Below are 23,697 nucleotides of genomic sequence, written 5' to 3'. Positions count from 1 at the left end.
AGCGTGGAGAAAGGCAGAGGGTGGATTCATTTAGACGAAGAGAGAGTAGAAGAGTGGCTTCAAGATGGTGGAATAGAAGGAAACTTCTCCCACAAATCCAGATGAAGAGAGTACAAATGACAATGTGAACTCTAAACTGACTGTCCGGACATTGGCTCACTGGGCAAATGAACAACTGATTGGTATAAACGCCTCTTTTCTCCCTTGTCCTGCACATTCACAGGGTACCATGGAAATGTGAGGGGCTGAGGAACCAGAGAAACCTAAATTCTAATCCCAGCTCCACCACTTACTACATAGTGGCTTTGGACCACTAAATGTCCTCTTTGTTAACCAAGCCTCAGATCTCTTCTAAGTTTATATCTTTTGAATAGAGCTCAGGAATCTGGACTATGAGATCTAGGTCAGAGTCCTACCTCTGGAACAGAAATACCTGGATGTAAACCATGGCTTTCGACTGAAAAGCCATGTCTTCCTATGTTCTACGTTTTTGGGCATTTTATATCACCTTTCTAGTTTTCATGGAAACAACAGTTTCATGTGGAACAATGGAATAATGGAATGTTTTGTGTGCTGAAAGGCACTGTCCAACCAGCAAATATCAAGTGCCTATTATTCACTATTAGAGACTTCATATTTTTAATTCAATTTAACCCTTAAATTACCTTTTAGAGAAAATATTACTATTTCCATTTAACAGAAGAGAAAATTGAGGTGCGTAAAGATTGGGAAACCTCTCATTCAGTTAAGTGGAAACCACAATATCAGTCCATTGAAGGTACGCGTAGCCCAACTGGAAACAAATGAGCATCATAAAAATACAAATCATGGCACATACACTGAATTTTCTGTTTTCCCCCCAACCCCAACCCAACTTGTCTTTACTCTCATGATTTCCTCTGTTTTCAATGCGCTTAACGCTATTCTTTGTCAGTCACCTTCTTGGCTTATCCATGTCCTCACATCCATCAAACTCTTGTTAAAAGATCTTCTACTTTACGAAGCCATTAGACTGCTCTGAGTTTCTTGAAGACTTGTTGTGTGTTCTTCAAGCTCTTTACATTGTACTTGGTACAAGGCTGAAGATCAGTAATCATGGATTAAATAAATGAAACCTTTTTGATACCTTCCTGCCTCTGGGTCCTAATGACAATTTCACCTAGAGCACTTTCTCTGGGTTTTATAAAGGAATGTTAATGGGGATTTGCTGATAATCTTGACACTCAGAGCCATAGTTAAATATTGTGGAAGTTACACTCTAAAAAGTTTGAAGGAAGGATTGGAATATGAGGCTCCTTGTGCAGAATATGACAATGCTAGTCTACCAGAGTTTGTCTCAAAAAATAATCAGTGGAAAGAAGATTATCATTTTTAATCATGAGATCACATTTGTTTCATTCTGACAAGCATGGAGCTCCAAAAGTACCTTCTAAAACACAAGCATTTAGTTTCCCATGACTGAAAGAACCACATAGATTCTTCTCCTTTATCTAAAACCCATTTACCCTCAACCTTATGGGATTGGCCTTTCACTTAAATGGCATCTGTGAAACCAAAGTTTTGCTATAAAACACATAAATTTCTCTTTAGGAAAGGGCTTGAGAAAAGGTTTTTTTTTTTTAAGTACTTGCCCATAGCTCTTCTAGTAATGCGTCCTTCCTTTACCTGTCAATAGAAGTTTGGAAATGACCAATTAGAAGAAGAGCTGCTGGAGTCAGGGATGTTGATGGCAGCAAGAAATGACAGCCTGATGGGGAGGGAAGAGACAGCGGACATAGAACTAATAAACTTGGCAGTCAAGAATCTTTTAGAAGTTGGGTAATAGACTTACTCTTCATATACAACAGCTGGCTTTCATAAAGGAAAACATTGGAGGATAGGAAAGTATTATGGGTGTTTGTGTATTAATCTAGGTAGCCTCCTAAATTTCAGGCCTTGTTTTGTCAAAATTAAGGGGTGAAGGCTATAGAACATACATAAATAATAAATCCTTTCCATGTCTTAAAATCTGGGGTTTGTAATGACTTTTACAAAGCTATGACGTAACTAGCTATTTTTGATACAAACTGTTTAAGAAAATAAGAATGTAAGTTTTAACAATTTCCATCCTAACAATCCATTCATACCTGTTTTGGAGAATAAAATGGTTTTAGATTTCATTTAAGGGAAACCCCGAAGTCGATAACCCTTGGCTCTTTGTGGTCAGAAATGTTAGATGCATGAAGAGTTGGAATGTCGTCCAGAGAGTAGCTAATCTGATGCGTTTATTATTTTATGAAGGGGGGGGTCTTAGTCCTTTTGGGCTGCTGTAACACAACACCAGAGACTGAGTAGCTTGTAAACAACCAAAATTTATTTCTTACAGTTTTGGAGCGTGAAAAGTCCAAGGTCAAGGTCAAGGTGCTGGCAGATTCAGTGTCTAGTGAGGGTCTGCTTTCTGGTTCATATATGGTGCCTTTTCTCTCTGTCCTCACATAGTGGAGGGGATTAGGGATCTTCCTGGGGTCTCTTTTATAAAGGCGCTCATCCCATTCGTGAGGACTCTGCCCTCATGACCTAATCACCTCCCAAAGCCTTCACTCCCTAATTCCATCACTTTGGGTATTAGGATGTCAACACGTAAATTTTGGGAGGACACAAACATTCAGGGAAATGGAAACTTAGAGATATTGTGTCCAGCTCTAAGCTACACAGAAAGTTTGTATTGGTTCTAAGATTAGACCCGGGTTTTAGTGACTGCCAGTTCAAGGATCATGCTGCCATAACATGTAACATTCGAAGAACTGAATAATATGCATCAAACTCACAGGCATCCTAACTTGGTCTGTGAATTTACTTATTTATTTATCATTATTAAAGAAAGATTTATTAAGTGGTTATTATGTACCTAGCACTATAAAATGTCCATGTTTATTTTATTTTAAGTATTTTACACACACCCCCCCCCCCAAAACTGTGAGTTAAGAAATCTTAGGTTGTACCTTTGGTTTGAACCTCAGTCTTCCTCACCTCAGCCCTGACCATGACCACCTCAAGGACAAGCACATCTAAAGTTTCCAAGCAAATAAACACCTCTTTCAAGTACTTTTAGTCTAGGAGATTCCATAGCCTTTTTTTTTTTACTTTTAACTTTTTTTTTTTAATTGAAGTGTAGTCAGTTTACAATGTGTCGATTTCTGGGGCACAGCATAATGTTTCAGTCATACATGGACATATGTTCTTTTTCATGTTCTTTTTCATCGTAAGTTACTACAAGATATTGAATATAGTTCCGTGTGCTGTACAGTAGAAACTTGTTGTTTCTTTATTTTATATTTAGTAGTTAGTATGTGCATAGCCTTTTCAGTTGTTACCCTTTTAGAAATTACTCACCCTCATCTTCTCTGAGTTCTGCTTGTGTTTTCACCCTAGGTCTTTTGTTCTGCAGTTTAAGATTATTTCTTCTTCTAAGAGAAGAAAGGTCGGATCTCAGCAGCCCTCTGAGAATTTCCCTTAGTCATTAAGTTATCCTTTGGCTTTTGGTCTAACAGTATAATACATATTTTAGTTTGGTTTTTCTGCACAGAAAAAAACCTTAGAGATGATCTAGTTCAACTATCTGGTTTCACAGAGGACTCCTGGAACCCAGAGAGAAGAAAATAGTTCAAATTACTCAGCAAACCAAAGGCAGATCTAGCCTTTGAACACAGGCCACCTAATTGCCACTCAAAGTTCTTACCACAGCACCGCGCTGCCCCTGAATTCTCTCCTTGTAGACACTGCTGATCTGTTTCACGGCATCATTAACCTCTCCCTCAAGGAATATAACCCACAGAGTTTCTTGGTTACATGTGCCAATAAACGGTTAATCTCACTGAGCCCAAGGCCCTGGAAACTCCTGGGAGGGAGCCAGGTGAGCAAAGAGAGCAGATAAAGGCAGCACCTGCCGATGGGTTTGGAACAGCCTGGGGACACAGAGAGAATGTAAACACGTTCTGCAAATCTGATTGTCTGACTCTGTGCCAGCGTCTTTTGGGTTCTTGTCATGGAAAATATTTTGTCTGAGGTCATTCATTGAGCAGAGGAGCGTTGAATACCCTCCAGGGTGCCAACCCAGTCCCCCTTTTGTCCAGATGAAATCAGCAAGGGGCCAACATTTCACTGCCCGAGAAGGCCCGCCTTTCACAGTACAGGTCGGAAGGGAGGGAAAAGGAGACTCTTAGAAAATACATCGTGTTGTTCTGAGCTCCTCTCTCCCCCTGGCTGCCCGCCCTCCGCCCTCCTCCCTCCTCCCTCCTCCTGCGCGCCTCCCTCTGTTTGCTCACCCGGACTTACAAGCACACGCCCTGTGTTTAGAGCAAGAGTTAATGTCTGTGCTTCCTCGTAAATCTGTTTGTTGCCTGGAGCTATGTTTTTAATCCCATGGTGGAGCTTTGAGATTTGAGATGAGTAGAAAGGAGGGGCAGCTGATGGAGGTGATCATGGAAGCTGCCACTTCTTCTGGGAAGACATCCTCCTCATTCTGTTCTTTGAACGGGTAGTTTATGCCTCAGCATCTGGAAAGTCCAGGATGGAAGGAGACAGGGAGAGGAGGGAAAGGATGTTGGCTCTGTTGCACTATGTGAAAGGATGCATGGCTTCTCTCCGAAGAGAGAAAAATGTGTGGAATGAGCCAATTAACCCAGACTGGTGACTGGCTGGCCTATTTTTCTAGTTCAGCTAAAAAGGACTTCAAGGAGAGGAGTCTTTCTGATGAAAATAATTCTTGTCTTACAAAGCTTGTTATTGAAGAAAGTTTTCCCTCCATGCAATTTGAGCTCCTTTTTGTGTTGTTAAACTGTCTTTATCTTCCATGATTGGTCCTGTGGTACTTGCATGATAGCTTCTTCTAGATAAGCCTCATCTCTTTAACACACCTTTGCTATTTTAGTGTAGAAGGCAGATCTTCTCTTGGGTTGCCGTGATGGTTTAAAGCAGTAATTGCTCGGGCCTTCCAACCTGCCAACTACTGTATTTGAGTAGAATTCCGAGTCTGAGTCACCGTGTAGAAGGTATAATTAACATGACTAAAGGAAGAACTCTGGTCTTTGAAAATTCTGGTCCTCAGTTTATATATCTATAAAATGAAAGAATGAGAAACACACCTCTAAGGGGCCGTCCAACTCAGTGTAAGATCTTAAAAATCTTCAGCTGTTAACCCTCTTCCTCCGCCGAGTCCTTATGAGTCTTAATGATTCCTTCCTTCTACTTCTATGCCTTTCTGTGAGGTTTTGAACTTTGCCAGAAGTAAAGGGTGTGTTAACCTCCTTGCTTCCACTACTGTGGGAGTGGAGCTGGTTCCTGGAGGGTGGGAAGTGGCAACAAAGTAAGCTGTAATTGGTGAACTACGTCTCTAAGGAGAATTTCAGGTTTCTATTTGTACGTGTTTTGGTCTGGGACGCGGAGGTTAGTAAAACAGGCCCAGAGATGATCCGGTTCTGGGCTTCAGGGATTGAGCCTTATTCATTTCTCAGTTTGCGATAATGCATCACACAGAGAACGGGCAATTGAATGGTGGAATCCAAGATAGACAACCTAGGAATGTTTCAGAGAAACACCTCTAATGTGATTTCAAAGATTACTTTTAACCTATTAGAAAAATTTTACAGAGCTATGCTTATACAGTCTGAAGACGGAGAATTGAAGGAGTGCTCTAAGCTAAATGAAAGTCTCTGATGGAGTTAATTATATGCATCAAAGCTTTGATGGGAGGCAGAAGTTGAACACAGAAGAAATATCCTGGGACACAGCATCAGGTGGAGGAAAAAGGACTGATAGATGAAGCAAAACACAGAAGATTCCAGCACCTCCTCCGTGCTAAAGATTTGCTTCCCTGGTTTTGTCCATGTTCGGGGATCATGGTGTTTCTCCTCTCCCTTTTTAATCCCCTTCTGCTGGTAGTTCTTGACTTGATAATCTGATCACATTCTTTATATTATTTCCTGCTAACTTCATCTATTTCTATCAAAGAAGTGGTTTTTAAAATTGCTTATAAGGGTTAAATAAAGTTGAAAATATAACGTCTCTAACAGCACACAGTAAGCATTCTAGTACACCAAAGGGACTTACTATGTGCTTGGATAGTGCCTTCCAGCACATAAAACATTTTCCCATCCATTATCCTCTTGTCCCTCATGAAAGTGTTGTTACCTAAAGATCAGAAAGATGGTGGAGAATGCCCCAAAGATACAGCTAGTGAAAGCCAGTGTTTACACCGAGAGTATGATACTGAGAAGAAAGCTACCAAATCTTTCTTTGTTAAATAATTTGATTTCGGCATTCTTTACCTGAGACTACTCTCCCACTTTGATTGATTTGACCATAGCAGCTCAGTAAGAAAGACCTGATCTTCTTACTCTGATGACACGACGTTTTTGTAACTTCCCCTTACGCTACTAATGCTCACTTATTTTCCTATAATCTCATAATTGCTGATATTGAGATATATATAAAAATGTACAGTTCCTTTCGAGACAGAGATTTCCTTTCAACCTTTAGCTAGGATCCCTGGGCAGGCTTTTTGCCCACAGATTATGGCAAGTTCCTTAGGGCAGTTCTTTTAACTCTGTGCCTATTGGAAATAGGACTGCATTGTGCAATGGCAGGAGCTTAGCTTGGAATGTATTTTGTAACAATAGCCCAGAATGGTGAAAAGACCCCTACATGAAGTCTTGAGAGACCAGGGGACTCACCAGCTCAGCCCTGTCTGCAGCGACACTTTCAGAAAGCCCTAGTTCTTTCTGAGTTTCTGTTTTCTCATTTCCAGAAAGAAGGCTCTGGGCTACCACTTCCAAAAGCCTTTCTAGTTCTGACACTCAACAGTATATAAACTTTAAACTACTACTCCACCAGATGGTGGCTAATTTGTGCCTTTCCATGTTTGTGAAATAGCTTAGTGAGTGCTAAGATTCCCAAGGAATGTTGGGACGATACTTGGTGTGGGCTTTGTAGCAGAAGATGTGTTCTGCTCAGGGAAGCTAATTCAATGCCCCGTAAACTAAAGAAGTCACAACCCAGAGGCTTCTTACGGGTCCCTTATATCCTGCACTGGGTGAATGCTAGTAGCGTCATGACTATAGCTGTCTACAACATTCACACAGAGTTATCGAGGTCATGGGACGTCACCACGTGGAGACATCCTAAAGGACATATGGGGAAACTGAGATTCAGGAAAAGAAATGAGCTTGCCTATAGTCACGTAGCATTCAGGGTCAAAGCCCAGACTTTCACACAGGGCTCCTTGACATCCTGTTCATTGCATTTTATACCCCGTTCTGTCACGTTGGATGACAGCTTTCACAGTAAGCATGAGAACATTTAATAAAATGTTCCTGGTCATAACGTCATCTATATTCTCCACAATTGCCCTAATGACATTTGACAAAATATGATAGATTTTTATAGCACTCTAGTACTTACTGAGATTTACTTGCTTACTGAGATTTACTTAGTTTTACCTTTCAAGAGATGACTTAGTTGTAGATTTATCTTCCCAGCTATCACCTTTGGAGCTCAGGAGAGGAGACTGTTGGAATTTGTATCCTTAGAAGCACACTAGACCTCTGAGAAAGGTCATTGCCATGCTTATATTGATTGGTTATTTAGAAATAGGGCCCCTCTTGAATTTGATACGTAAACTTCATTTGGCATTTCCCTAAGGTGAAAGTATATAAACTGTATTTACTAGGAAAGCTAGCTTGGCAGATTTTCATGCCCTTTGGATAAAAGCAAAATTGTACCCAGCACATAAATTGACACATGAAGCAGTAAATAATTGTATGATGCAAGTTGTTTTAATGGACTCAAGCCAGAATGTTCCATTAACCAGTATTCATTCATCAATATTCATTGAGCTTAGGGCTTATTGCGAGGCTAGGGGGAAAAGAAAAGAATGAAGGAAAGTATAGGAGTGTGATGAATGTCGGCATAGCAGCTGAGAAAGTGAGAGGTTAGAAAGGGAACTTTAGAGATATTTACAATATTTTTAGTTTTTCTCTCTCTTCTTTTGTCTTTCTTTTTTTTAATTAAAAAAATTTTTTTTCCTTCCTAGGCAAAGGAATAAAGTACAAAAAAGGCTGGGTGTCAGCCATTAAATACAATCATCAAAAATCTGAGAACTGGGCAGCAGAATGTGCCAGGCTCTTTTCTTACTTTCCTTTTGTAAGAAGCAGCTCAGAGATCAGCCAGTTAGGGTGTTACATGCATATGTGTGAGGTTGTGTTTATATATATTTCTATGTGGATAAACATTCAGAAACCACAATGGCATTCCCAAAGGAATCCTTTCTTAATACAGGAAGTGACAGCTTTGTGAAGGCACCACAATTGAGCTCCGGTTTTTCATTCTACATCCCAGGATTTAGTTTCTAGAAGAAACGAAAACTCTGTGATGTTCCATGGGGCTGCTTAGTTAAAGCTTGTCAAATGCAAAGCACCTGAACTTGGCTTCCAGGGAGCTCTTTGCATTCAGAGATGTCTAAAACCACAAACCATAAACTCTGATGCGTACATGCAAAAGAAGAGGCCACAGAAATTACAAACTTGTTATTCAGTGTGGCCACATTCCCCTGCCATCATTACTCCCAAGTTGACTTTCTCTTGCTCTGCACTTGGGTTTACCAGGTGACCAGGCTTGGGCTCTATCAGATAGCAGCTGCCTCCCGCATACTGGAGATCAGGATAGTGGGTCAAGACTGTGACCAGGCATAATATTCCTATGAACTTTGACATGTTTGTTGCTGCAATTTCGGTAGCTGGAATGCATGCAGAGAATAGAGAACCATGAGATATGGAAGCTGGGGTCACAGAACATTTTGAATTGGTCATACACACCCTCCTATCTGGAAAGCCCCAATGTCTTTTCTCAGTCATTTCTTGCTTGTGTTGACTGCTTAGTGGATATTGTAGTTGTTGTCATCTTCCTTCTCCTCAAAACTGTCTTCCAGGTTGACTGTCTTCATGTTTCAGTTCTTGCCCCACCACTTTGACTTTTCCTTCTTCTTTTCTCTTTTAATTTTGACTATCAGAATATTCACATGAATTCACTATCCACATTTCCAGCTGTGACCTCTATGCAGAGCACCAGAGTCACATTTCCAACTAGGTGTTTACACACAGAAATCTTAACAACACCTTGAACTCACCATATTTGAAACCATCTTTTCTTCTTACCTCTTAAATTCCATGGCACATTTCAACTTGCTGGTAGGTCAGCCGCTTATCTCAACAATTAATCTAATGAAAATTGCTAATCTAAAGGAAAACTTGTTTCTCGCAGGAGACCAGGAGAAGGACTTAGGATCTACTGGGGGAGACCCGAGCAGCAGTCGCTATTATCCCGCTGGAACCCATGGTCCACTGAGGTGCCTTATGCTACCTTCACTGAGCACCCTATGAAATACACCAGTGAGAGGTTTCTTGAAATTTGCAAGGTAGGAGGCAGCTTGGGCATCATTCTTTGGTGATGCTAAGTGCTTTTAAAATGTGTACTGCTTAAACAAAAAAAAAAAAAATGATAAGCTACAACCTGGGGTTTATATAGATAAAAACTGTAATAGGTTTATAGGATGTTTTTTAGCAAACAGTGGAGCTGTTTTATAGATAAAAAATGTATAATACTTCTATTAACCATATCATGCTGTTTCTGCTTCGCTAATTTCTTAGCAAAACAATTATGGTGTAATATTGTTTAAAAGTTGCAGTACTTATGTTTATCTGTGTTTATTGCTTACAGAGTACATATAATTTTCTGTGTATCATTAAATTCTTTTATTCAGAGAGAGAATGTGGAAAAGTGTGAAGTATGAAGTCAGATATGGCTCTGTGGTCTTGTTTAAGTCACTTTTTCCCTCTGGGCTTTGGTAGTCTCATCTCTAAAATGAACATAACAATGGTCCCTCTCCACCTCGTTGGGCCATTGTAAGGTTAGGTGGGATACAGTATATATAAATGATCCATAAACTATAAAGCAATTAATACTTTTACGTCTTTAAATCTCATCTCCCCAAGTAGATTTTAAACTCATCAGTGGCAGAGAGGCCCCCCTCTACTATTGTTTCATCTTCCCCAGGGAGACTTAAGCAGTACTAGGACACTCTAAGTGATCCGGAAGTGAAACAGTTGGAGCTATACATGTGGTGAAAGATCAAACTTGATATTTTCAACAAAACCAGATATACACATATGAGTGTTCCTAAAGGTCTAGAAATTCTTGCCTTCTCTGTCCTCTCTCTGTTTATCTTTATACACTGCCATTCATTTCAGAATATCATAACTCTTTATTTGCTATAAATTCAAAACATGGCAATCTACATCTAAAATCCTCCTGTGGTTGGATGGCATATATTGTATTTCTCACATTAAACACACTTATTCATATACATGAAGATGTATATGTGTACATGAATAGTTTTACTTGATAAGCCCCCTATTTTAAAAAAGGATCTGAGGGAAAATATATGTAATTAGAAGCTAGATGGGCTCTTCATTCCCCCTAACCTGCAGGGAAAGTTGGTTTGAATCTTGTTCTGCTCTCAGCAAAGGTCAGTGGTCCTCTCAAGATTTATGCAGATGTCCTCAGGGGCTGATGGTCTCAAGGGTTGCCTCTGATTCCCAGCTATTGCAGGCACTAAATTAGTTCATTATATGGATCGCATTGCTACTTTCTCCATGTGATACTCCTATTTCACAATACTTCAACCCAAGCGTCGACATCAGCCCTGAGCCTGCCTCTTTACCACCCAAAGTCAACAATGACACACACACACACACAAAAGAAAGAAAACCAGTAAGAACAACATAACACTGACACAAAGGCATTGATGTGAGGGTAGACTCACTGAGGACTTCAGGGAGATAGAGTGAGCGTTTATCTCACAATAATGCCCCAAACCCCGAATGGAATATTGGATCACCCTATTTTTAAAAAGACTTTATTAATGATAATGCTCTGATGCATTGCTTCATAATCTTCTCTCCTCTCCTCTCCATCCTGCTCTTGCTTCTTCCCAAACTCCTGTTCCTTTTCTCTTTTTTTTATTAGCAATGAAGAGTCGTTTATCTGGTTCTTTTTTTTTTTTTTTTTTAACATGTGTTAATCCAACTGACAGAGCTTAATCATGTATGTTTCCAAAACTATTCCTTGCCTTTAAAGGAAATCTGGTTCTAACAGTGAATATAATACATGTTTTGAAGTACCAGTAATTATTTTTTATTACAAGTCAAAAGTGAATATGAACTGCCTTGGTAAATAAATACCAACTATCACTTCCTGGGCCAAGTCTTCTCTTAATTCCTCTTACCTGGTGCGTTTTTAGCAACTATTCTCTAAGTGCCCTTTGCTGGAAAGAAGTATAAGGTGAAGGATTGAAAAACAAATTCTATTAACTGCATTCCTTTAATACTTGATAGTGCTTTATTTTATTCTGTCATAAATAAAAATAAGAACAAATAATTTAAAAGGAAGATGAAAGATAAAATATCAAAAGGGGGATGGAATAACTATTTCCCAAATACCTGTGAATGCAGTTAAGAGACTGGAGCATTAAGTTTTGCCCAAGACCACCTATCACCCAAGGCTAAAAGGGGAACTTGATGTTCATATAGCCCTTGTTGGATGGAAGATAGAGCAGCGTGTGTGTGTGTGTGTGTGTGTGTGTGTGTGTGTGTGTGTGTGTGTCCATGCTTGTGTGCACACATGTGTGGGTATGAGCATGATGAGTGGTTGGTTGCTTAGCTGGTTGGCTTTCAGTCAATCAAACTACTTTGTGAATCTGTTAAGTGTATTTCCTTTAACACTCTTCTCATTAAATTATTCTTTCAAAGTCTTGTTTTTTCTTCCTGGCAACAGTCTGCAACTTGCATTTGATAAGCCATTTCTTAGTCAAAGTCCACTCTAAGTCCGGGCTCTCTAGGAAAACAAGTGATCTCAGTCTGGGACATGAGATGATGAGTACTTTGATCCAGTTCTTTGAGTCTTAGTTTCTTTTTTGCTGTTGGTTTTTATGTCACAAAATTATTTGTGTTTTGGACATTGTCCAAAATTGGCTTTGATTAATACTCAGTTATATTAATATAACAGTATAAATGAGAAGAATGACAATTTTGGGAATGTAGAATCCTTTTGATATGAATACTTCAGCATAATAAGATTTTTAAAGGTGATGTAAACTGGTGTTTCCATTTTCCTTATGAATGAAATAGGAAAAAGTAGGATACGGGGGAAGTGCGTAACTAAATGACCTACTTAAAGCCATTTAATTCAGTTTAGCAAACCTATTATGGCAGAGGAAAGGGGATCATGTAGCCGAGTCACCTACAATCAAAAGTTTCAAATCATTTACAATCTAATGGAATAACTTATTTTTAAAAGCATGTTTATAAAATTATTTTTTGTTTGTTTGTTTGTTTTTACTCAGCATCTTTTCTTCTGCAGCACCTGGAATCTCTCTATTCAACAAAATGTTTTCTGGCACCGACAAGGTGCAGGTGTTATGATTGTTGTTAAGGATACAAACATAAATGTGGCAAGATTCTTGCTTTCTGGAAGGCATTGCGTAAGAGAGGAGGCAGAAAAACATGCAAAGATTTTTAAATAAGTACTAATGGACTGAGACAGAATTCTGAATCAAATGAAAAGAAGTGTAAGCACTTGGAGGTATATGGAGTCTCTTAGACACAGTTTAGATGGAGTTTAATCTTGTATATTTCCCACCATAATTATAATGGCTCAGATGATAGGTATAAGGGCCTAAATTAAGATAAGGGTGGTAGGAATGGAGAGTAGATGAAGAAATTTTGAGATATTCAGGATATCAATGGAAGAAGGTAACTGGCAGGATATGGTAGGTGAAGGAGAGGAAGAAGTCAAAGGCGGCATGGTCTGGCTTGGGTAGATGGCGATTCCATTCATTTGAATGGGGAAATCTGAAAGAAGAGTAGGTGAAGGGGTTTAGTTTAGGACATGTTGAATTAGAAATTCCTGTGGCATGTGGGGTTGAGTTGGTTGCCAGGCAGTTAGAAATTTAGGTCTGTCTGAAGCTCAGAAGGGAAAGCTGAACTGATAATATAAGTTTCAGGTTATACTATGTGGGGTCAAAGCTGAGTCTTGGGGTTGATTGCTCAGGAAGGTAGCCGAGGAAGTAGCATTAATGGGCAGAATTGCATTCAAATTCAAATTTATACTATCTCTAAGTCATTTAGCACTGATCTAATAAAATCACTGTCAAATGCATGCAATGCTCTGTCAAAATACATTACTTCTTTTACCCATCCCACTAACTCTACACCACCTGTACATCTGGTAAGTATGATGGTCAAATGGACTCTTCCCAGGCATTCTTGCTTATCTCTAAGTCTTCTTACCAACACTTTTCGATCTGTGCATGCACATACTTTGCATTACTCATATAAAAGGGTTGTGAAAAATAGAAAGTAACATTTTTGGCATTGATTTTATTATTATAAGACATAATAATCTCATGTGAATTATGTAATTATATTTTATAGTTATTGATTACAGTTTACATGTTTTCATGTAATTCAAGTAACAAAAACTCTTTGAGGTCAGGATGCTGTCTCCACTTTAAAAATGAAGATACTTAGTGATTAAGTGAATTAGGCTGAGGTATCATAATGACTATTTCCACACCCAAACAATTTGCCAATACTCAGGGGAAAGGGCAAAACCCAGAAAGAACTCTGTGTGTGTGTGTATTCATAGTTACTGCTGTGATATAAAATGATACGATACTTTGTAACCAAGGTTAGTCATCCTTAATTGTTTAATTCACTTAATATCTGCAACTTTTAGCCTTTCTTCTTTTAACCATTTTCTTTTTTTCACTGAACCAGGTTCATTTGTCCACTGTGCAGCAAGCCAAATGCTTAAATGCCAAGGTTCCCAGCAGAGAAAGGGTTTACTCACAAGGGATCCAAGCCAGGAAAATGGGGGAACAGATCTCAAATCTGCCTCCCCAAATGCTTAGAATATTTATGAGATAAAGATGCAGAGTGGACCAAGACATGGAGAAGGTGATTGGAGGCAAGAAAAATCTGAAGTAATCTATATTCTGTGCAGGTGTATCTGAGTTACATGCTTTTTCTTAGGATGCATGCTCAGAAGATGGCAGAGTTAGCATGATATGAGTTTTTGGCCCTCTGCCATTAAAAGGTCATCCTTTGGACACTTACACAGGCCCAGTTGAATGGTTGGTGGTCTCGACCAGTTTGAACTGAGCAAGATTAGCTCCATGTTCCCGAAAAATAACTTAAGCAACCGTTTCTAGAGTGACCCATATGTTAGAGGGTCAATGCAGAGGGTTATTACAGGAACGTTGTGATATATTCTCTGACCTACAGGAAGCTTGGAGGGCATGCAATTCGCAGGAACAATTAAAGTGAGTTTCGTCAGTGAAGGCAGTTACAGGCTGTTATTTATTAAGAAAGTTATAGTTCGGGGGATCTAACTGATGATGCCCTCAGTTGTCTTAATGGGCTCTTGGATTGCATGGAGAGTCTGGTTGAGAGGGCCTGGTGATTGTGCCCAGAGCTGTAGAATGAATTGTGGGTGTTCTACAGCCAAATCAAAGTGGTCTATACCTTTTACTCTTGCCTGGAAACTTTATCCTTATTTTCAAAGGAATTATGAGAGTGAACCAATGTCTCAGCAACCAAATGCAACTTTCTGTCCTTAACCCCTTGGTTTCCCTTCACATCAATTCAACCAATATTTATTGAGTACCTACCGGGCATTGGATACTACATGGTGAGCAGTGCTGTAGATAATTGTTGGGATAGCAAAAAGAATAAAATAGATGTTGCCCTCCAGACATTTTTAGTGTAGAGGGAGAAGGCGAAAAAGGTCATTAACAAATTGGAATTTAATGTGGAAATACTATTGATAGAGAGAGTCAAAGGTTTTATTGGAACTCAGAAGAGAGAACAGGTATGTCCAATAGTTAACAAATGAGGTGACATTTGATGTGAAACTCCAGGGATAAGTGATTTAAGCATCAAAGCAGGTGGGAAAAGACAGTTTCAGTAAAAGAAACATGGTTAGAAGCTGCAAGTGACAAAGGAATATAAGATGTTCTTGGACAAAGAGTAATTCACTTACGCTAGAGTTTAATGTGTGTGTGTGTGTGTGTGTGTGTGTGTGTGTGTATGCTTGCACGTGGGCATGCATGTATTGACAGGACAGTTGAGGGAATGAAATAGAGTCTGGAAATTAGGATGTTTTGAAACTTCCCTTCTGTAGGAAAAAAGCTTCTGCCTCCTCTTTCTTCCCTCTGTACACCTGAATGTACCCACAGTCATGATGTCTCCATAAAGATAGCTCCAGGTAAAATGTACAAGGTTGGTGTAAACATTCTGTTCAGCTGTGGGACTTCCCAAGTGGTTTTCATTGCTGGGTATTGGATGGACTTACCCTTTATTCCAACATGCTTCACTTACCACATAGGGAGGCTGAAACCTGTAGCCTGAAGGCTTGGAAAACCTGCTCAGCTAAGGAATGTGGGCCTGCAGGCGTGAAACCCGGTCTCTTTACCCAGTGTAAACAGGAAGCAAGTGATGGTTGTAATAAGGAAAACTGAGACTCTGAGACTCGAGGCAGTGAGCTGCTGGCAGACAGCACCTGAAGCAAACCTGGGGCCCAGTCACTCAGCTGGTAAATAATCGCTGTAAAGTCAAGAAGAACATTCACTACACACACACACACACACACACTTTACCTTAACCGGCACACAGGCCCTATGTAACTGGAGTTGTTAAAACTTGACCCTCTGTTTTTGAGACTGGAATAAAAGAGGGAGCCAGGGGTGGATATATAAAAGCTTTTAGAGAGAAGTATGTGGCTGTTGGCATTCATATCAGATGACACCGCGTTCCTGTCACACAGATTGAGTTCAGGTGTTTGAAATGCTCAGGAGCCAGCTCGGGGACTTGGCCTTTTGTCTGCCTCTCCTTCAATGCACAGCTTGTTGCTCTGTCCCCGTGGCCCCTCCTCTTTTTAAGGGGCTCATAGAAATGACTAGAGATGAAGTGCACCAGACGCTAATGAAATGCCAAGTTCACGAAGTATGAAATAGTGCCACCTTTTTCTTTCCAGCACTTTGATTCTGAGAATATCCATGAAATAAACTTATGATGAGGACTGGGAAGGCATTCAGTAACCCAATCTGATAAATATATACTGATCTACGAAAAGTTATCATGACTGTCCAGAGAGTGTTGCCATGGAAATATTGAGGTGAATTGTTGCACTTTGGAATTGAGGAATGACTTCAGTGATGACAATGATGATGTAGTTAATGATTTAGTGACAACTTTGGTTATTGGCAATAGGCTTCCTTTAATGCTTTTGCAGTAAGACTCCAAATTCCAGCGTCATCATATTCCCCTTCCCAACCCTTCTGAAATACACTAGCACTTGGACACACAGACACACTGACTTTATTATAAACCCCTAATTTATTAAAGTTATTTTAATCTTTACAGCCAATCTATGAGTTTGATGCTATTAATATCCTTATTTGATAGAAGAGGAATTATAAAATTCAGAGAGGTTAGATTACTTGCCCAAGGTCACACAGCTAGTGGATGCCTTATGTGCAGTGTAAGATCTGGTTCATCTTAATGCTCCTGTTACAGCATACTATATACTTCCTTTAGTTCAGTAGTTCTCAACAGGAGATGATTTTGCCCCGGGGGGGTATTGGCAATATATGGAGAACACTTTTGATTGCCCTGCCTGGGATTGTGGTGCTATTGTATCTGGTGGGTAAAGCCAGGGATGCTGCTTAACTTCCTGAAATGCAGAAGACATAATCCCCTGCAGCAAAGAAGTATCTGGTCCAAAATACCAATAATTCCATGGTAGAGAAAGCTTGGATTTGTTGTATAGACAGACAGCCATACTAGTGACTCTAATTCTTAGAAAACTGGGTGAAATATTTGAGTGAACACATACGCAAAGTGCAATAGAATAAAAATTATTTTTTGCCTTGAGTATTTGGGAAGGCACTGTGGAAGAGAGAGGACTGGAGCTTGGTTTTGCAGGTTGAGTTAGAGCGTGGGCACTATACAGCTTTGTGGATTGAGTAGACTGTCAGAGCTAGAGGTTCTTAGGCAAGCTTAATACAATGGGTTTCTCAAACAAAAATTTTAACAGCTTTATTGTTGTATGGTTCCTGTACAGTGAACTACACATATTTCAGGTGAACAATTTGATGAATTTTGATAGATGTCTAAACCCGTGAAACCACCACCACGATCAAGATAGCTAACATGTCCATCACTCCCCAAGAAGCACAATTTTCAGATTCCCAATTTATCCCTTCCCACCTCCTTTACCACCTGGTAACCATAAGTTTGTTCTCTATGTCTGTGAGTCTGTTTCTGTTTTGTAGGTAAGTTCGTTTGTGTCCTTTTTTTTAGATTCCACATATAAGTGATATCATATGGCATTTTTCTTTCTCTTTCTGGCTTACTTCACTTAGAATGATGATCTCCAGGTCCATCCATGTTGCTGAAAATGGCATTATTTTATTCTTTTTCATGGCTGAGTAGTAGTATATAGAAAAGATCTTAGGACTTAAGTCAGGAGACATGGATCCAAGACCTTGTTCAGTTGCTTACTAGCTATTTGGTGTTGGACCAATCTTTGGAACACTTGGACCCTCAGTTGCCCCTAATGCCTAGGATTTTGTGCAGCAAAAGTTTTCTAAGTTTGTTGATTTCAACCCCTGCCCTCTATCCTATTTTGTTTAAGCTGTTAACTTCCCTTTATGAATATTGCTTTTGACTTCTGGATCTTTATTATTACGGATATTAATTTAGACATAGACTTTTGATCTGCATATTTCTTCGTTCTCCAGGCTCATGTTTCCAGCTGACTATTGGGAATCTGTAGGATGTTAGACACCTCAAACATGTCTAAAATAAAACCCTTGATTCCTGCACCTCAACACCTCCAACTCCTCCAACCCCTGGCCTTCCCAGCTCAGTAATGATGTCACTATCTAGCTAATTGCTCAGAACAAAAATCTAGGTGTCATCATTGCTTTCTCTGTTTTCTTCATTCCCCCTGTGTTCAATCACACCAGCAGGTTCTGTGACTTTACCTCTGAAAACTACCCCCAATTCAACCAGTTCTCATGCTCTCCACTGCTAACCTGGTCTAAGCCACTGTCATGTCTTGCCTGGACTAATGAAGTGACCTCAAGCTCACCCTATCTTCCTGCTTCTATTCTTGGCCCTAACAGTAAATTCTTCATGCAGTAGCCAGAATTATTTTTTAAAAGTAAAAAATCATGCAATGTTGAACTTTTCCTTAAAATCACTTCAATACATACTCCTTAACATGGCTTACAAGATTTTTCATGCCTAGTGCTCCAACCTCTTTCTTCTGGTCACTGTAATCCAGTCTTACAGGCCTTTTCTGTGTTCCTTGAATAAACTAAACTCATCCCTACCTCACAGCCTTTGCAGGTGTGGTTGTTGTCTTCCTGAAATAACTTCTTCACATGATTGCCTCTTTTTCAACATTTGGACCTCAGCTCAAGTTTTACTTCCACAGGAAGACTTGTCCTGAACACAGTTATAAAGTAACCTTCAATCCCCTATCCCTTTACCACATTTTATTTTCCTCCTAGAATCCATCACCATCAAAATACATATCTACTTTCGCTTTTTGTCTCATAGCATAAGAATGTAAACTTCATGAGAAAAGGGTTCTTGCCATTCTAGTCACAGCACTGAGAACATTTCTGGAGTATAGACTAAGTGCTTTGTCAATGTTTCTTGAATGATTTTAGATGCCCTTTCATCTGCTAATGACACAGAGAGTTAGCTTACAGTATTGATAGAAATAACCCATATACACACAGAAAATTAAAGCAGCTAAAACAAAAATGACACCTGGTAAACTTAAATAGCTGATAAACAAACTGAAAAAATTACATATTATTTGTGACATTGAGAAGCAAAATTTGGTCTGAGGAAAATTAGTTTTGTTAAACATGAGGTTACATTAACAACTAAAATCAAACTCAGGAAAATGGTAATATTGAAAATTATAACTGGGAGAAGAAAACATATAATGGCTAAATTTGAAATGGATAAAAATCAAATATTTGTTGTAAAAGTTGCAGAGAAAAGAATCCATCCAGTGGAAAACCTTCAGAAAATAAATTTATCTAAATGGAAAAAATAAAAAATTCTTTAACTGTTTCTTTCAGATGGAAAAGTATTCAATGAATTCAATTGTCTCAGTGTAATTCATGTCAGAAAACACAATCTTCATGAAAATTCACTAATGCTTGTGTAGTTTTGATATAGAAATAAGGGAATAAGTAATAATGTCCTCTTGCACCTGTTTTTTTTTTTTTTAACCTTTCTCCTGGACTATCTGTAAGAAGTTAGACGACTGGTTAGACACCTCAAAAAACATGTTTAAAATAGAACCTTGCAATTCAGGTGGCTTTGTGAAGAGTTTCTCTCTCACCATGTCCTAGGTCTTTCACTTTTGTTGGTTTCAATCTCAGTCAGGTTCTCACTGTGTGTGGCACAAATGACCATGAATACCTCCGGGCTTGGATTCTATCAGTTTCACACCACACTGGCCAAGTGCCCATACCTGAACCAGTCTCTGGGACCAGAGGAATGGATTCCTCTGATTGGTTAGGCCTGAGTCATGTGATAATGTCAGCTTCACTTAAAATATTTGGATTAAATGGAAGAGTGTGGTTCTCCAAAAGAAAGTCAAGGTACTCTTCTCTTGGAAGAGAAAATTCAAATGGAGGAAAGGATGCTGGGTTGGAAAGAACAACAGTTGCCAACTAGGCTCTTTCTAACCTCATCTCATTTATTGAAATCCTATTACCCCTTCAAGGACTGTCTCAAGAGTCTCCTTTTGAAGTCATTCCTGATCCTCTGACCATGTGTAGTTCCTCCCGCTTTTGTGTTTCTTCAGCATTTTGCACCTCTTTTTGCTGTTTAGTTTTGTGGGCTTTGTACAACCATTACAAGTTTGTCTTTTATATTATTGCAGCGTAACTTCTCTGAGGGCAGAGACTTCATCTCAATCGTCTTTAAATCTTCAACAATGCCTGACAGGTGTCTGATTCATAGTAGACTACCAGCAAATATTTTCTAAACTGACTTAACATTGTACACATTATGAATAATGAAAAATAAACAAGATGCCACAGCTAATTTTTTTATGTACATAATTTATTTACTGATTAATTTATTAAAAGACTAACAGAAGCGATGTTAACAATTCTGAGAAGTGATTTCTATCTAAGAAGTAAGAATAACCACAGCACCAGGAGAGCAGTCAACTTTCGTGGGGACCGGCTGGGGAGGGGCTGTGTCTGGACCTACCCTGCACTCACTAACTTTGCCTTCTTTTCCTCTTCAGTTGTCTGGTTTCACGTCTAAGCTTGTTCCAGCTATCCAGAATGCACACAAGGATTCCACTGGATCTGGAAGAGGAAAGGGATTGATGGTGATAACTGAACCCATTTTGATTGAGACCTACACGGGACTGATGTCATTCATTGGAAACCGCAACAAGCTTGGCTATTCCCTTGCCCGTGGGAGTATTGGTTTTTGACACTTTTTTGGTGGATAAGTACATCACCCACAGACATGCCATTATTGAAGATTCTGTTTCAGCCCATCATATTTTTGGACTGAAACAATTAATTACTTTTAAATAGTATTACATGATATTGAATATTTAGAACCTTAGGAAATCTAAAAGCTTGATTAGACTGATAGATGCATGCTTCAGATCTCATTAAGAATAATCAAATTTCCTAAAACCAGAAAATAAGTTCTAAGCCCATCAAATAATATCAAATTAATATCTGATCACAAACTTAGGGCAGATCCTCTGGGTTTTTGTTCCTCTGTCTTCTAAATGTAGGCATATTCTGGGTTTTGATCTTCAACCCTCTGATTCCAATCTTCTCTCTCATTAGGGTCTCAATCTGTATTATTTTAGCTATCTTTTTTATGAAGGTGACTTCCAAATCCATATTCCCACCCCCACTATTTCTTCAAGATTCAGTTTTGCATTTGTCTGTTGATCATATATCTATATCAGTGTTCTGATGACCAGTTACATTCAGTATCTTTAAAATCCTAGTTCTCTCTGTAGTGTTTTTATGGTCTGTCATCATCTCTAAAATCCATCAGTTTTGATGTCTTTAAATTCCTTGCCAAATGCATTTGATATAGTAGCTGTTTTAGTCTCTTTGGGTTGCTATAACAAAATGCCATAGACTCACTCGATGGCCTTCATAACCTAATTACCCAAAGGCCCCCCAACTCTTAATACCATCATATTGGGTTTTAGGATTTCAACATGTAAGTTTTGAGGGGACACAAACATTCAGACCATAGAAGTACCACTGTCTGTGACTTAGCATTGTACCCAATGCCCAGATGTCAAACTTAAAGTCCATTTTTCTTTCAAAATTGTTCACATATTTCTTCTCTTTTCCATTCTCACAGGTATATTATTAGATCATGTTTCAAATTCTATTTACTTGGATAATTTCTGTAGATTTTTAATTGGCATCTTTGCTGTAAAGCTGACCCTTTTATAATCCATTTTGCACTTTGTTGCCAGATTCCTAAAGCACAATTTGATTGTCTCATTCCCTTCTCAAGAATCTTCGATGGCTCATTGCCTGCTGCAGATTTTTTTTTTTTAATCTCATACATTTTGCTTTGTCAATAACAGATTTTCCTTCTAATAAAATGTTTCATATGCCCAATATGAAAAACAGAAGTAGGGCCACTATGATTGAAACAGAGTTGGAAATGCCATTGACTTCCTCTTTTTTGGGGTCTCAGAAGTGCCCCCTGTGGAATGTCTCTGGATCCCACAAGGTTTTAAGGAGATGTTTCCAAAAACACTGTCCTAACTCACTGTTTCCATTTTCCTTTCTCTCACATTTCCTCATTGTCTCTCCTTGACTTTTGTCTAATATTGAACTCAGGAGATTACTTCACCTGTTTTCATCTCTTCAAGTTTTTCTTTTTCAATTTCATCTATTTTCAATTTATTTTGAAAAGAAGCTTTTAATGTTGAACACCATAAACATGATTATAATCAAGGTTTTGCCTGTCCCTAGACCCAAAGTTGAGACACCTTGGCTGTATTCAAGTTAAAACATTCCAGCTGATTTTTTTTTTCTTGCTGGGGGGAGCTTATGTGAAGTCTATTTTTAAAGTCTTTTCTTCAAAATGCTTACTTCCTCAGTTTCAAAGATTTGTTCTCTGATATTTCACAAACATCAAGTTGATGGAGGTATTCGAATCTTTGGATAACCCTCATTTTGTTTTGCCTTTGTCTTTATTTACTTCCATTAATATTTTTCTCCCTCCCTCCCTTTCCACTTCCCAGCATCTAATTCCCCTCCTTCCCCCCAATGGCAAATATTGTTACAGTCCCCAAGGCAGGGAACTTCTATTCAGACTGTAAAAGGAAATGTTGAAATCTTTAGCTGTCCTGTCAACAGTAGTGGAATGAAAAGTCGTTGGGTTATTTTGGCAGTGGTTCTGAAGCAGGTACAATTGGCAAATTATTGTAACACTGCTGCCCGAAAATCCCCATTTGCCTCAAGATAGTGGCATTTGTTGGCAGCAGCCTCTGAAATGTCCAGCACATTCTCTCTCTCGTTACCATTTAAGGATCAGTCTGACAATTGGCTTCTTTCTGCATATATTTTCCCTCTGTAAGCTAGTGGACTATTCCCAACTGACCTTCGAAAGGATACAGGGCAACATCATCAGTGGAAGCAAATCAGAAAAGATGAGAGGAAGGAGATGTCTCCTAGCCCTGAGGGTCAGGGTACCACAGCTGTTAAGTGCGGAGAAGAGTGATCCCAGAGATGACATGAGAACCATCTTCACATTTCACACAGACCATCCTGTGGGATATTCCAGAAACTGATAAATGGGATCTAGAAAGCTGGACTATAACCAGAGAATAAGAGGATTCAGGAATTTGGATGTCAGTTTAAGATAAGAAAGAAAGAGGTCCTTAGAGTTAGAAATGTCCAAAGATGGGGTGGGTTGCTCCTTGAAATAGGGAGTCCTCCATCACTTGATGTGCACAAGTAGGGACTAGATAGAGTGGGTATTGTGAAAGGGATTGCTGAGGAGATGATAGATAAGATCCTTTAAAGCCAGAGACTGCATGATTCTCCAAATAATTGTTGCTAATGACTAGATAACAGACACTTTTTTTCTTTGGAAAAAGTTGAATCAGTCATGTGAGACCCTGGAAAATTACCTTAATTTTCTAAGTTTTAATTTCTTCATCTGTAAAAAGAGACACTATCTCTTCTGCCTACTTCATGAAGATCCTGTGAGGACTCAAGGAAATGAGGTTAAATTATTTTATGAAATAAAAATCACTGAATATCTGCCTTCAGGGTGATGTCACTTTGGCAGCAGAAACTGGAACAACATCCAAGAGAACTAAATTCAGTTCTTCTGGGAATTGTTTCTTGATCACTATGGGCCTACTGACCATCTTTTCCCCATTTGGCACGCGGTGTTTTCACAAGGGCTCCTTGTCCGTGAGGTCAACAGGCAGCCACAAAGCACAAACCTGGAGACTCACAGGTATGCCTGGGCTTTTCCTTCAGACTGTCATCTG

The 23,697-nt window shown here is 39.2% G+C and overlaps 1 protein-coding gene across 1 annotated transcript in view; it reads left to right on the top strand.

Moving 5' to 3' along the window:
• TPRG1 (tumor protein p63 regulated 1) overlaps positions 1-23,464 on the top strand; it is a 125,469-nt gene extending 102,005 nt beyond the window's left edge. The window contains exons 5-6 of the mRNA XM_010959239.3: positions 9,295-9,448; positions 20,440-23,464. Coding sequence (XP_010957541.1) covers positions 9,295-9,448; positions 20,440-20,634 — 349 coding nt within the window. The 3' untranslated portion in view covers positions 20,635-23,464. The remainder of the gene's footprint in view (positions 1-9,294; positions 9,449-20,439) is intronic.
• The last annotated feature ends 233 nt before the right edge of the window (positions 23,465-23,697 follow it).

The sequence above is a fragment of the Camelus bactrianus genome, chromosome 1 (genome assembly GCF_048773025.1).
Source record: "Camelus bactrianus isolate YW-2024 breed Bactrian camel chromosome 1, ASM4877302v1, whole genome shotgun sequence".
NCBI lineage: Eukaryota > Metazoa > Chordata > Mammalia > Artiodactyla > Camelidae > Camelus > Camelus bactrianus.
The sequence above is the reverse complement of the archived record's forward strand: the minus strand, read 5'-3'. Positions and strand labels throughout refer to the sequence as shown.